Source organism: Nycticebus coucang, chromosome 12 (assembly GCF_027406575.1).
Source record: "Nycticebus coucang isolate mNycCou1 chromosome 12, mNycCou1.pri, whole genome shotgun sequence".
NCBI lineage: Eukaryota > Metazoa > Chordata > Mammalia > Primates > Lorisidae > Nycticebus > Nycticebus coucang.
In genome coordinates, this window is record NC_069791.1 from 83,334,975 (window position 1) to 83,347,104 (window position 12,130).

At 40.5% G+C, this 12,130-nt stretch overlaps 1 protein-coding gene across 2 annotated transcripts in view; it reads left to right on the forward strand.

Annotated features, from left to right (window-relative positions):
* Nucleotides 1-12,130, forward strand: part of XPO6 (exportin 6) — a 107,852-nt gene that overhangs the window by 35,642 nt on the left and 60,080 nt on the right. For both annotated transcript variants that reach the window (XM_053554829.1, XM_053554831.1), the window contains exons 3-6: nt 3,684-3,796; nt 5,327-5,524; nt 10,551-10,710; nt 11,934-12,011. In XM_053554829.1, coding sequence (XP_053410804.1) covers nt 3,684-3,796; nt 5,327-5,524; nt 10,551-10,710; nt 11,934-12,011 — 549 coding nt within the window. The remainder of the gene's footprint in view (nt 1-3,683; nt 3,797-5,326; nt 5,525-10,550; nt 10,711-11,933; nt 12,012-12,130) is intronic.

The window sequence follows — 12,130 nt, forward strand, 5'->3', positions numbered from 1 at the left end:
TTGTGGTGGGCACCTGTAGTCCCAGCTGCTCGGGAGGCTGAGGCAGGAGAATCACGGAAGCCCAAGAGCTAGAGGTTGCTATGAGTCCTGTGACGTCATGGCACTCTACCGAAGGCGGTAAAGTGAGACTCTGTCTCTACAAAAAAAAAAGGAATTAAAAGTATATGAACCTAGGGTGGCGCCTGTGGCTCAAGGAGTAGGGTGCTGGTCCCATATGCCGGAGGTGGCGGGTTCAAACCCAGCCCTGGCCAAAAAAAAAAAGTATATGAACCTTTTGAACATGTTCATATTCTAATCTGATTTTAAAGTAGCTTTAAATAACAAGATGCTACAAATGTCTAATTTAAATGCAGGCTGTGGGGAATCCGGGGGTTTGGTTCTCTACAGTGGGTATGTCTTAGTTCACTTTTCTTTGTACTTAGTCATTATAGGTTTATTTGAGTGTGTGGGCAGGAAACATATCTTGCTTCTTTTATGTTGTCTTTAAGATAAAGGCTTTTCCTAACTAGATGGGAGAAAGGGCTCCCTTTTTTTTTTTTTTTTTTTTTGGTCCGGGCTGGGTTTGAACCCGCCACCTCCTGCATATGGGACCGGCGCCCTACTCCTTGAGCCACAGGCACCACCCGAGGGAGGCCTTTTTTTAAAAGGGCTCTACCCACCCTTCAGCAAAGGTGAGTTGCTAGTGCTATAGAGGTTGACACACTTGTTAGTGGGAGCTCAGGAGATTATCTGATCATTCTAATCCTTTGACTGCAGAGTGCTCAGAAACAAAATGTGCCAATTGAGACGTGCAGTGATTGCAACAACCTACAGAACATGGTGTGCTACTGGGCATTCTTTGTTTTCTTGATAATTAAAATAATTTACCTACATTAGTTTCAGTTTCAGTATTTTGTATTTATAAAAAAGTAATATGCAAACAAATTAATACGAAATGATAAAGCTTTGCAATTTAATCTTTTTTTGGTATGGTACAGCTCAAAATATGACACATAATCCAACATTATATCGTATGCGTTGATATGATGCTTTGCTTCACTTTTTATGTTTGGTGCAAACAGTACATCTCTAGTGGATGTTTTGCCATTTTCCTGTTGGATTGCTGTATTTTGATGGAAAAATGCATTTCTGGGGGATGGAATGGATTGTTAAATAGTTCTTCCTCCAGAGTTAGTTGTCTCATTGACTGGATATTTTTCCAGGATTTCTCTAATTAGGGGTATATGAAATTGCACAAATTTTAAATTTTTATTGGTTACAGTTTTATATTTTATTTTATTTTATTTTGAGACAGCGCCTCAAGCTGTTGCCCTAGGTAGAGTTCTGTAGCATCACAGCTCACAGCAACCTCCAACTCCTGGGCTTAAGTGATTCTCTTGCCTCAGCCTCCCATGTAGCTCGGGCCACAGACACCGGCCACAACGCCCGGCTATTTTTTTGTTGCAGTTGTCGTTGTTTGGCAGGCCTGGGCTGGATTTGAACCCGCTAGCTCTAATGTATGTGGCTGGAGCCTTAGCCACTTGAGCCACAGGTGCTGAGCCATGGTTACAATTTTATAAAGTACACATGTGTTATAAATTGATAAACATGTGAAAAAAATTTTTGTAAATTTTAATGTAAACACTTTAATGTTTTCCGTATAGTATTTATAGAATTTAAATTTGAAATAGCTTCTACATTTTCGTTTCCAAATCAGATTTTGAGGTACTTGACAATTTATGTTTTTTGTGAGAAGTATTTTTAAAGCTACTTCTATATCCAAATTCTCAAAAAATGATCAAGTCTATTGAAACTGATGACTCTTTGAATTTATCATAGTCCATGTTTATATATACTCCCACAAGAATTTACTATTTGTACAAATTATTTCAGGTACAACTGTGAAAAATACCGAAAATGAAGCATATGATGCTTACAGACTTGAGTCAGGTCACATCACAATAACATGTGTCCTCAAGTTTTTGTTTGCAAAATAAATAACCCTACTCCCATTGTTCCCATCAAAGGATGGAGCCCCCCAAAAGGCTAACAGCAAGAGGAAATGGCAGTGTCTAGGAGGAGCAGTGACTTGGCCGGGGTCAGGGAAGTAGGGCAAGGTCTAGTACAGAGCCCAAAGTTCCTCATTTCCAGCCACATCTCCTCCTCCTGGGTTTGACTTCACCTCTAGGATTCAAGGAAACTTTTGCTTAATTATTAGGACAGGTCATGAATTTCCTTTTGTGGTGTATTTGGTAAGGCTGCCATGTTGCATTTAGCCTAGGTTGTAGTTGACTTGCAGGGCAGTGACTTTAGGATTAAAGTGAACTGCTAAGCATTCCGCTTTTGGGGCTTCCTAGAATCTCTCAAGGTTGTTGGCTATATATTCTTATACTTTTTGGATTATATTTCAGGTCTAGTGCAGCAGGTCAAAGTGACTAAGGGGCAGCATATCCAGATATATGGCAGTACACTCTTTGCTTGCTATTTTGTGGATTCCGGCTGGTGCTTGTCAGCTGCCTAAGAAGAGGAAAGCCATTTCTAATGGATTTGATGTGCAGACAGGCTGCTCTTGGCAACCCTCATGATTGTTACTCTTATAGATTTACTTATTTTGGGGGTGATGTTTTAAAATAAAACCAAACCAAATGAAGAGAGTTAGCCATCTTGAATTCCCTTGCATTTTTTTTCCTGGCCTATTTTGTAACATTAATCTTAATTGCTTCTTTCTCTGCTTCTCTAGCCATAATTTTCTAATGTATCTGAGAACAAAGTAGACTTTGTTGTAGAGGAGTGGTGAGGAGAAAAAGTACATCTCATATCTCAGAGGAAATAAGTTAGCTATCATGTATAAGAAAATAAAATGAGGCTCACTGCTCATAGCTCAGTGTCTAGGGCGCCAGCCACGTATACTGGAGCTGGCGGGTTAGAATCCAGCCAGGCCTGCCAAACAACAATGACAACTGCAACAAAAAAATAGCCGGGGGCGGCGCCTGTGGCTCAGTGAGTAGGGCGCCGGCCCCATATGCCGAGGGTGGCGGGTTCAAACCCAGCCCTGGCCAAACTGCAACAACAACAAAAAAAAAGCCAGGTGTTGTGGTGGGCGCCTGTAGTCCCAGCTGCTTGGGAGGCTGAGGCAAGAGAATCGCGTAAGCCCAAGAGTTAGAGGTTGCTGTGAGCCGTGTGACGCCACGGCACTCTACCCGAGGGCGGCACAGTGAGACTCTGTCTCTACAAAAAAAAAAAAAAAATAGCCGGGCATTGTGGCGGTGCCTGTAGTCCCAGCTACTTGGGAGGCTGAGGCCAGAGAATTGCTTAAGCCTAGGAGTTGGAGGTTGCTGTGAGGTGACGCCACAGCACTTTACTGAGGGTGACATAGACTGTCTCAAAAAAAAAGAAGAAAAGAAAAGAAAATGAAATGATACTCCTAAAACATTCCATACACGTTAGGTTACATAAGAACTTTATCAATGAAAGTTTCTTTGCTCAGCAAAGTTATTGACTTTTAGATGGCTGAAGACACTGTCAGTGTTGACATTCACTTCAGAGTCAGAAAAATATTATATAATTTATTCTATCTTGAAGAATCAGCTGGTTTCGACATCATTTACATTATATGGAGAGAGGCATGTTTTAAAAAATAATAAGATGGTTCAGTCTTAACATTAATTTCATAACCACTTTTTGTTGCTGTTTAACTTTTCCAGAGGAGCTTCTTAATAATTTTGCCCAGCAGATAGGAGCCTGGAGATTCTGCTTGTATTTTCTCTCCAGCACTAGGAATGACTATGTAATGATGTATAGTCTAACAGTTTTTGAGGTAAGTTGTCAGATAATTTTATACTCTTCTGAAAAGTATTTTGAAGTTAAATTGCTACTAGACTTTAGCTTTAGTGAACACATGGTGGGAAAGAGTGATAACTTGGGGGCTTCTTCCCACATACTGCCTTTATCTAGATGTCTGGTGGCACTTTTTAAATACATTTTCAACACCAGAAAGGTAAGGCGAATGGTTGGCTTTAAGGTTAAGTGGGTGAATTGTTTGTGGTAGTATGTAACTTTTTATTATTTAAGAAAGAAAGATAATTTACAGAAAATCATTTTGGGAGGAAGGATGATGCCCATAATAACCACTGTCCCCAACCACAAAAATTTTTATTTGTGTCACCTTTCTTCCAGTCCTAGTCTTCTGTGTACACACATTAAAAAGTGTTTTTGTGGATGAGCGAGGTGGCTCATGCCTATAATCCCAGCACTCTGGGAGGCCAAGGTGGGTGGATTGCTTGAGCTCAGGAGGTTGAGACTGGCCTGAGCAAAATTGAGACCCCCCATCTCTAAAAATAGTGAGGCTGAGAATTTGAGGTTGCTGTGAGCTATGATGCCACAGCACTCTACCGAGGGTGACAAAGTTAGACTCTGTCTCAAAAGTGTTTTTGTGCCGTTTTGTACTCTTCCTTTTTCCAGTCATCTTTATATTATATTTTCATACATGGTTATGACATTATTCACTAAACTGTTATGATTGTGAAGATTGAGATTGTTTCTGTCATTATTTTTTGGTGGCCAATAGAGACAATGGAGTATTAGAAAGTTTTGCGCATATAGTAGTTTGTTTCTGTTAAATCATTTAGCACATCTTTGTAGGAAGAGGATTGTTGTGTCATGAGACTTAAATATTTTTATTGTTCTTATTGCCAAATTGCCTCAAATGTTTTATTTTACTTTTTTCTTTTGGCTGAGGCTGGGTTTGAACCCGCCACCTCTGGCATTACTTTTTTCTTTTTTTTTGAGACAGAGTCTCACTATGTTGCCCTTAGTAGAGTGCTCAAGCAACCTCTTAGTAGAGAGCTCAGAGCAACCTCAAATTCTTGGGATTAAGTGATTCTCCTGCCTCAGCCTCCCAAGTAGCTGGGACTACAAGCGCCCACCACAATGCCCAACTGTATTTTACTTTTTTTTTTGAGACAGAATCTCCCTTTGTCACCCTTGGTAGAGTGCCATGGCGTCATAGCTCACAGCAACCTCAAACTCTTGGGCTCAAGCAATCCTCTTGCCTTAGCCTCCCATGTAATTGGGACTAAAAGTGCCCGCCACAACGCCCAGATATTTTTGGAGTTGGGGTCTTGCTTTTGCTCAGGCTGGTCTCATACTCTTGAGCTCAAGCAGTCTACCCACCTTGGCTTCCCAGAGTGCTGGAATTACAGGCATAAGCCACCATGCCTGGCCTCAGATGTTTATTTTGAAGTAGAATTTCTTGTTTATTGAGGTGATATAACTTAACTGTGAGATGAAAACCAGTTCATTTTTGTCTATAGATTGTTAATTTAAAAGATATATATTTGTTTTTCAGAATCTGATCAATAAAATGTGGCTTGGGGTCCCGTCTCAGGATAAGATGGAAATTCGTAGCTGTCTGCCCAAACTCCTTTTGGCTCACCATAAAACCTTACCTTATTTTATCCGGAACAAACTCTGCAAAGTTATTGTTGATATTGGACGTCAAGATTGGCCCATGTTCTATCATGACTTTTTTACTAACATTTTACAGGTAAGAATATACCTAAGAAAACTTTATCTTGTAAATTGTTTGTAAAAGTGATTATTTCCTTGTCTTGAAGAGGAGTTTTAAGGTTAGCATTCCGGAACTTCAGTAATGAGATTACTTTAGGCTAGATTATCACATTTACTTACTTTTGTATTCTTAAGACATGTACCTTTGTGCAGTAGAGAAAGGGGGAAAACCCCAATTGCTTTGTTAACTTCTTATGAAATTCTGTTCAGTGCCTATTTGAAAGTGGGTCAGATACTGCCCTAGCCATTGGAGGTAAAAGGGTGAGGCTTTTAGTAGTAGTTCAGAATTTAGGGGAGGAAATAGCTGTGCAGACAATAATGATTCAACAGTGTGATAACTACATTGTCATAGGAGGTATGACAGTTCACAAATCATCCTAAAAAAGTGCTACATACCTCATTGCTGAATATCACTATGGGCACATTTGAAGTTCTCCCCTAGATCACTTGGTGACTGTACTGAATTGTGGAAGCACATGCAGAGTGCTGCAGTGGCATAGCTTCTAGACCCAGTGTTGAGGTAGAGGTGGTAAGGTAGTAGTAAGAGGCTATTAATAGATTGACAGGTAGGGGTTAAATCATAAAGGTAGGGAGTTGCTATTGTTTATTTCATGGTCCTTCCTTGGGAGCTTATGAAGAGTTTTGAGAAGGGAGAAAACATGCTCAGGCTCCTGAGCTCAAGCAATTTACCTGCCTGGGCCTCCCAGAGTGCTAGGATTATAGGTATGAGCCCAGCGCCTGGCCGTTCTTTCTATACTTATCTCTAGATTATTTGTAATAATACAATTTAAGTGCTATGTAAATAGCTGTTATGCTGTATTGTTTAGGAAGTAATGAGAAGGAAAAAAGTCTGTACATGTTCAGTACAGATGCAACCATCCTTTTTTCCCCTCAATATTTTTGATCCGTGGTGGGTTGAATACATGGATGTGGAATTCAAAACAGAGGGTCCAACTGTAATTCTTTTCTTCAGGTATTGGTAAACAACACCAAACTGTTCTAGAATCAATTTCATCATCACATAATCCTTTGAGTAAATGTTCTGAAGGGTCGTTTTTTTTTTTTCTCAATTCCATCATGATCTGTTTGCAGGTTGGGGTGCATAGTGTTGTTTTTTAAAAAAAACTCTGTGACATTGGTTGGGCATTTATGCAGTTTGTGTTATAATTGTAATGGCCACGATACCAGGTAGAGAGGAGTTGATTTGGAGCCCCAGAAAGATACAGTTCTCTGAGCTGGATATACATTTTCTGGGCTACCAGAAAAGGAAGTGATTGAAGTCGAAACTGATCCCTATTCTCTCCCTCCCCTACAGATGTACACATGACACCTTTCTAGAATCTATTCTTTAGATTCCTGAAATCTGCTGAGCTGAACCTGTGGTTACATTGTGCCTAAGGCTAGATAATTAAGGGGCTAGCAGCATAGGAAAGAATTGCTGTTTCTTCTTTGATTGCATTGTATAATAAAAACTGTTGAACCTTTTCTGAAGTTGATGCTAGAAACCTGAACGTGATCCTCTACCTAAGGGAGCTTATTGTTAAATAAGTTGCAAGTATTAAAATAAATTGCAAATATTACTTGTTACAAGCTTAAATTGCATACATGAAGGTGGTAAAGGGAAACCCCATTTTAGTAAAAAGTTTTCTGGATACAAAGATAATGAGAAGAAAAACTATACATTTATCAAGCTCTTTCTTCAAGTGAAGAATAGCTTTCTTTTTCCATCTAGCTCCTTGCCTGGCCTTCTCCCTTTCCCCTAAAGGATGAGAGAAAGAGATTTAAGAAACATTTTCCATGTTGTAGGAATTTTTTATTTCTGGGGAACACAGAAGCATTTTTTATCTATGGGAGAGTTTATATTGTCAAATGGAATGTCCAGCTGAGAGAGTAAGAATGAGGGCTTAGGTGGGGGAAGGGGGGAGAAATAGAGGTAAAAGAAGTAGACGAGAGGGAAAGAAATGAAAAGGGGAGAGTGATAGAAATCTTAAAATACATGTTGATAACCTAGAGTTCTCCAAATGCAAGAAGATGTTTGTAAAGGGTCAGTCCTATTTTTTATTACCTAAGATAAATTGGTAGGAGAGGAATTTCCTATTCCTTCCATACTACATTATCTGAATTTAAGTCAGTGTTAGAAATAGTCCAAATTTGTAGAAAGTGAGAAAAATTGTGTAAGGTGTACTTAAAATTTTAGAGTTCAAAAGAACTGATTTTATAGAGACCATTTTAAACACACCATTCAGGCCAGGCCCGGTGGCTCACACCTGTAATTCTAGCACTCTGGGAGGCTGAGGTGGATGGATTGCCTGAGCTCAGGAGTTCAAGCCAGCCTGAGCAAGAGTGAGACCTTGTCTCTATTAAAAATGAAAAACTGAGGCAAGAGGGTCTCTGTAACCCAAGAGTTTGAGGTTGCTATTGCTATGAACTATGAAACCATGGCAATCTACCAAGGGCAACAAAGTGAGACTCTGTCTCAAAACAAAGCAAAACAAAATAAACAAACAAAAGAAATCATAGCTCACAGCTGCCTCGAACTCTTGGGCTCAAGTGATTCTCAGCCTCCTAAGTAGCTTGGACTACAGGCACCTGCCACAACACCTGGCTATTTTTAGAGACGGGGTCTTGCTGATGCTCTAGCTAGTATGGAACTCCACAACTCAGGCAATCCACCCACCTCAGCCTCCTATACTACTAGAATTATAGGCATGAGCCACTGCACCTAGCCTTTATGCTGCCTCTGAAAATAGTTGAATTTACCTTATGTTTCCATCAGTGAGTATTTTTCTGGTCTTTTTTTTTTTTTTTTTATGTTGAGACAGAGTATCATTATGTCATCCACGGTAGAGTGCTGTGGCATCACAGCTTACAGCAACCTCAAACCCTTGGGCTTAAATGATTCTCTTGCCTCAGCCTCCCAAGTAGCCGGCACCACAGACACCCGCCATAACGCCCAGCTATTTTCTTGTTGCAGTTGTCATTGTTGTTCAGCTCGCCTGGGCTGGACTTGAACTCCCCAGCCTGGGTGCATGTGGCTGGCACTGTAACCACTGCGCTACGGGTGCTGAGCCTGTCCTTCTGATCTTTAGGGACGAGCCTTTCCTTGGTCTGTAATGGGAAAAGTTGTTTTCACGGGAAAGGAAAATACCTTATTTCTTTAAGAATATATGATCCTTGGGCGGCGCCTGTGGCTCAGTCGGTAGGGCGCCGGCCCCATATGCCGAGGGTGGTGGGTTCAAACCTGGCCCCGGCCGAACTGCAACCAAAAAATAGCCGGGCGTTGTGGCGGGCGCCTGTAGTCCCAGCTACTCGAGAGGCTGAGGCAAGAGAATCGCTTAAGCCCAGGAGTTGGAGGTTGCTGTGAGCTGTGTGAGGCCACGGCACTCTACCGAGGGCAGTAAAGTAAGACTCTGTCTCTACAAAAAAAAAAAAAAAAAGAATATATGATCCTTATGGGTACAGTTCCTCAGTGTCCTCTTCCCTAGAGCTTATATTTTGTAGCTTGAGTAAGTAAGAAAAAAAAATGTAACTTTTATCAGAGCACGAACTACATTAAAATTTGATTATGATTAAAAGAAAAGTCAAAATATTCCTTAAATTATTAACTTTTTAATAGATTCTAGCATATAATTCAACAGAGATTTTGCTTACTTTTATCATTACTGAAACTAAAAAATAAACATCATAATAATGCTTTAAAATGATTACAAAGGGGTTTGGCACCTGTGGCACAGTAGTCTACACCCCAGCCACATACACACCGAAGCTGGTGGGTTTGAACCCAGCCTGGGTCAGCTAAAAACAATGATGACTGCAACAAAAAAATAGCTGGGTGTTGTGGCGGGTGCCTGTAGTCCCACCTACTTGGGAGGCTGAAGCAAGAGAATCACTTAAGCCCAAGAGTTAGAGGTTGCTGTGAGCTGTGATGTCACAGCACTATACTGAAGGCGACATACTGAGACTTTGTCTCAAAAAAATGATTATGAAGGTATAAATACTGTGCAGTTGAAGGTATACCTTTTTTTCTGTTTCTTATTTAATTAAACTTTCTTATGGTGGAAAAAATATTAGAGGAGATAGAAAAAGTAACTTAATTTGCTATGTAGGTATTTATAAAATCAACCATAGTCATAGTTTAATGATAGGTATGGTTATTGTTTTTCCTGCTGCGTGTTTAATCATGATTTTTTTTTTTTTTGAGACAGAGTCTCACTTTATCACCTTTGGTAGAGTGTTGTGGAGTCACAGCTCACAGTGACTTCAAACTCTTAGGCTTAAGTGATTCTCTTTCTTCGGCTACCCACCACAATGCCTGGCAATTTTTAGAAACAGAGTCTCTCTGTGGCTCAGGCTGGTCTCAAACTCGTGAGCTCAGGCAGTCTACCTACCTCGGCCTCCCAGAGTTCTGGGATTACAGGCGTGAGCTACTGCGTCTGCCTAATGCAAAGCTTAGAAACATAAGGCTTAGAAGTGTAAGGTTGATTTAACAATCTGAATGTTGAAGATACCACAAGTTGATATACATATCTTAATCACATATAAAAAATATTGTCACTAATATTACACATACACATAAAACTTGATTACTGCCCAAAGCAGCCAAGCTGCTGCTATTGGGAATATGGTGTCATGTATAAGAATTGTCATGTTAGGGTTAAAAGAGCATTTTTTCCCAGCTGTTTTTAAGTTCATAGTATTAGAATTTTGTCCTTAAAATAAGATGAGAATATATTTTGAATGTTTAAAAAGAAAAAACTATATAAGTGTACTCCAAGTGATTTTTCTTTTTTTTTTTTATTGTTGGGGATTCATTGAGGGTACAGTAAGCCAGGTCACACTGATTGCAATTGTTTCTAAGTGATTTTTCTGAAGTATTGCTTTAGAAAAGTGGCTTGTTCATGTAAAAGTAAACGTACACAGAGGTACTTTGCAGGTTTAATGCTACTAAGTCCTTTGTATAGCTTAGTCTGACATTCTTTTCAGAACTTGCTTTTTCCCGGCAGTTGATCCAGTCCCCTGTGACAACCCCCCTTGGGCTGATTATGTTGAAGACAACTTCAGAAGAGCTGGCCTGTCCCCGTGAGGACCTCAGCGTGGCTCGGAAGGAGGAACTGAGGAAGCTGCTGCTGGACCAGGTGCAGACAGTGCTTGGGCTGCTGACAGGTGAGCAGTTCATTGGTGCCAAGAGACAGAGAGGTCTGCTGTGAGCACCCAGAGCTTAGGCCTTGGCTCTCAGCATTTTTGAACGATTGAGCTGTTCCGGAGACTGAGCATAAAAATGAAAAAAATTTGTGCTATATTCCTAGCACATAGCCCAGTGTCTAACACACAGGACCTCAAAATAGATTTGTAACTTACTTTCCTCCTAGTCTTTCATTAATTGGTCCTCACTATAATGCAATTAATGAGGTAGAGTGTAGGTCAAAGGAATGTGATTGCATTGTGGATTATTGTATTTGAAGTAAGGTGGGTGGTAAGCACTTTATTTAAAATAATTTGACTTTAAGATCAGGAGAAGTTGGAGGAGTAGGAAAATGTGAAAATTTCCCACTCTGTGCAGGGAAGTGAGACAAAGTGTAGAATGAGACCCTGTGCACTCTAGAACTCTGTTCTTTAAAAGCGATTAGAAGGAAAACTAATCACTTAGGAAGTAGACAAACTTGGCTATTTGTAGGTTGTAGTTGTAAGTGGCATTTCACCTTTCCTGTTTGATTACAGCCTCATGACAATGTGTGAAGTCTAAGAATAAACAGAAAGCAAACTACAAAATGAGACAGGAATATAGGAGGAGAGTGGTGCACCCTGAGTCCAGAGGGCCATGGCTGCTTTGTTGCCATTAGAGCCTACTCTTTAGGGAGACACCTGTGTAGCGCCTGTTTTGAGGACCCAAGGTGCTGTGAGCCTGTTGCTGCTGTAGTAATCTTGTAGTAAAAAGAAGTATTTTTATCTTCAGCTCTTCTACCCAGATTTCTTGTTGGATATCTAGGGACCTTTTCGTTTGTATGTGTAGTTTAGTGCTTGACATGTGGTGTGTGCTTAAAATTGTTTGAAAGAATGATTGGAACAACACAGAGTGGTCAAGGAGGATAAAGATTAATGTGGTCATTGAGTGGACAGAGCATTCAGGTAACCTTGGTAAAGAGCCAAGTTGGTGGAAATAGTGGGGAGAAGCTGCATTGCAAGGTCCAGGTGAGGGAGCAGAGATCCTCTGAGTGGGGATAGTACTTTCTAGAAGATAGCTGGAGGTGAAGTAGTAGTGAGGCACAGCTATGAGCTAGAGGGGGTCATATGGTTGAGAGAAGGATGTTTAAATACTGGTGTTTGATGAAAGATATCAATACATCATTTTTATAAATCTGATTTTTGTATGCTTCCCTTCTTGGTAGGTATCTTGGAGACTGTCTGGGACAAGCACAGTGTCACTGCTGCCACTCCACCACCATCCCCGACCTCAGGAGAAAGTGGTATGATTTATCTGTCACTGTGGCATTCCTCTTCTCAAATGTACTTTGGGGGCTCTCAGCAGGGAATAGCAATTGTTTACCTGTACCACATACAGATGCTGATTCTTCCTTTACCTATT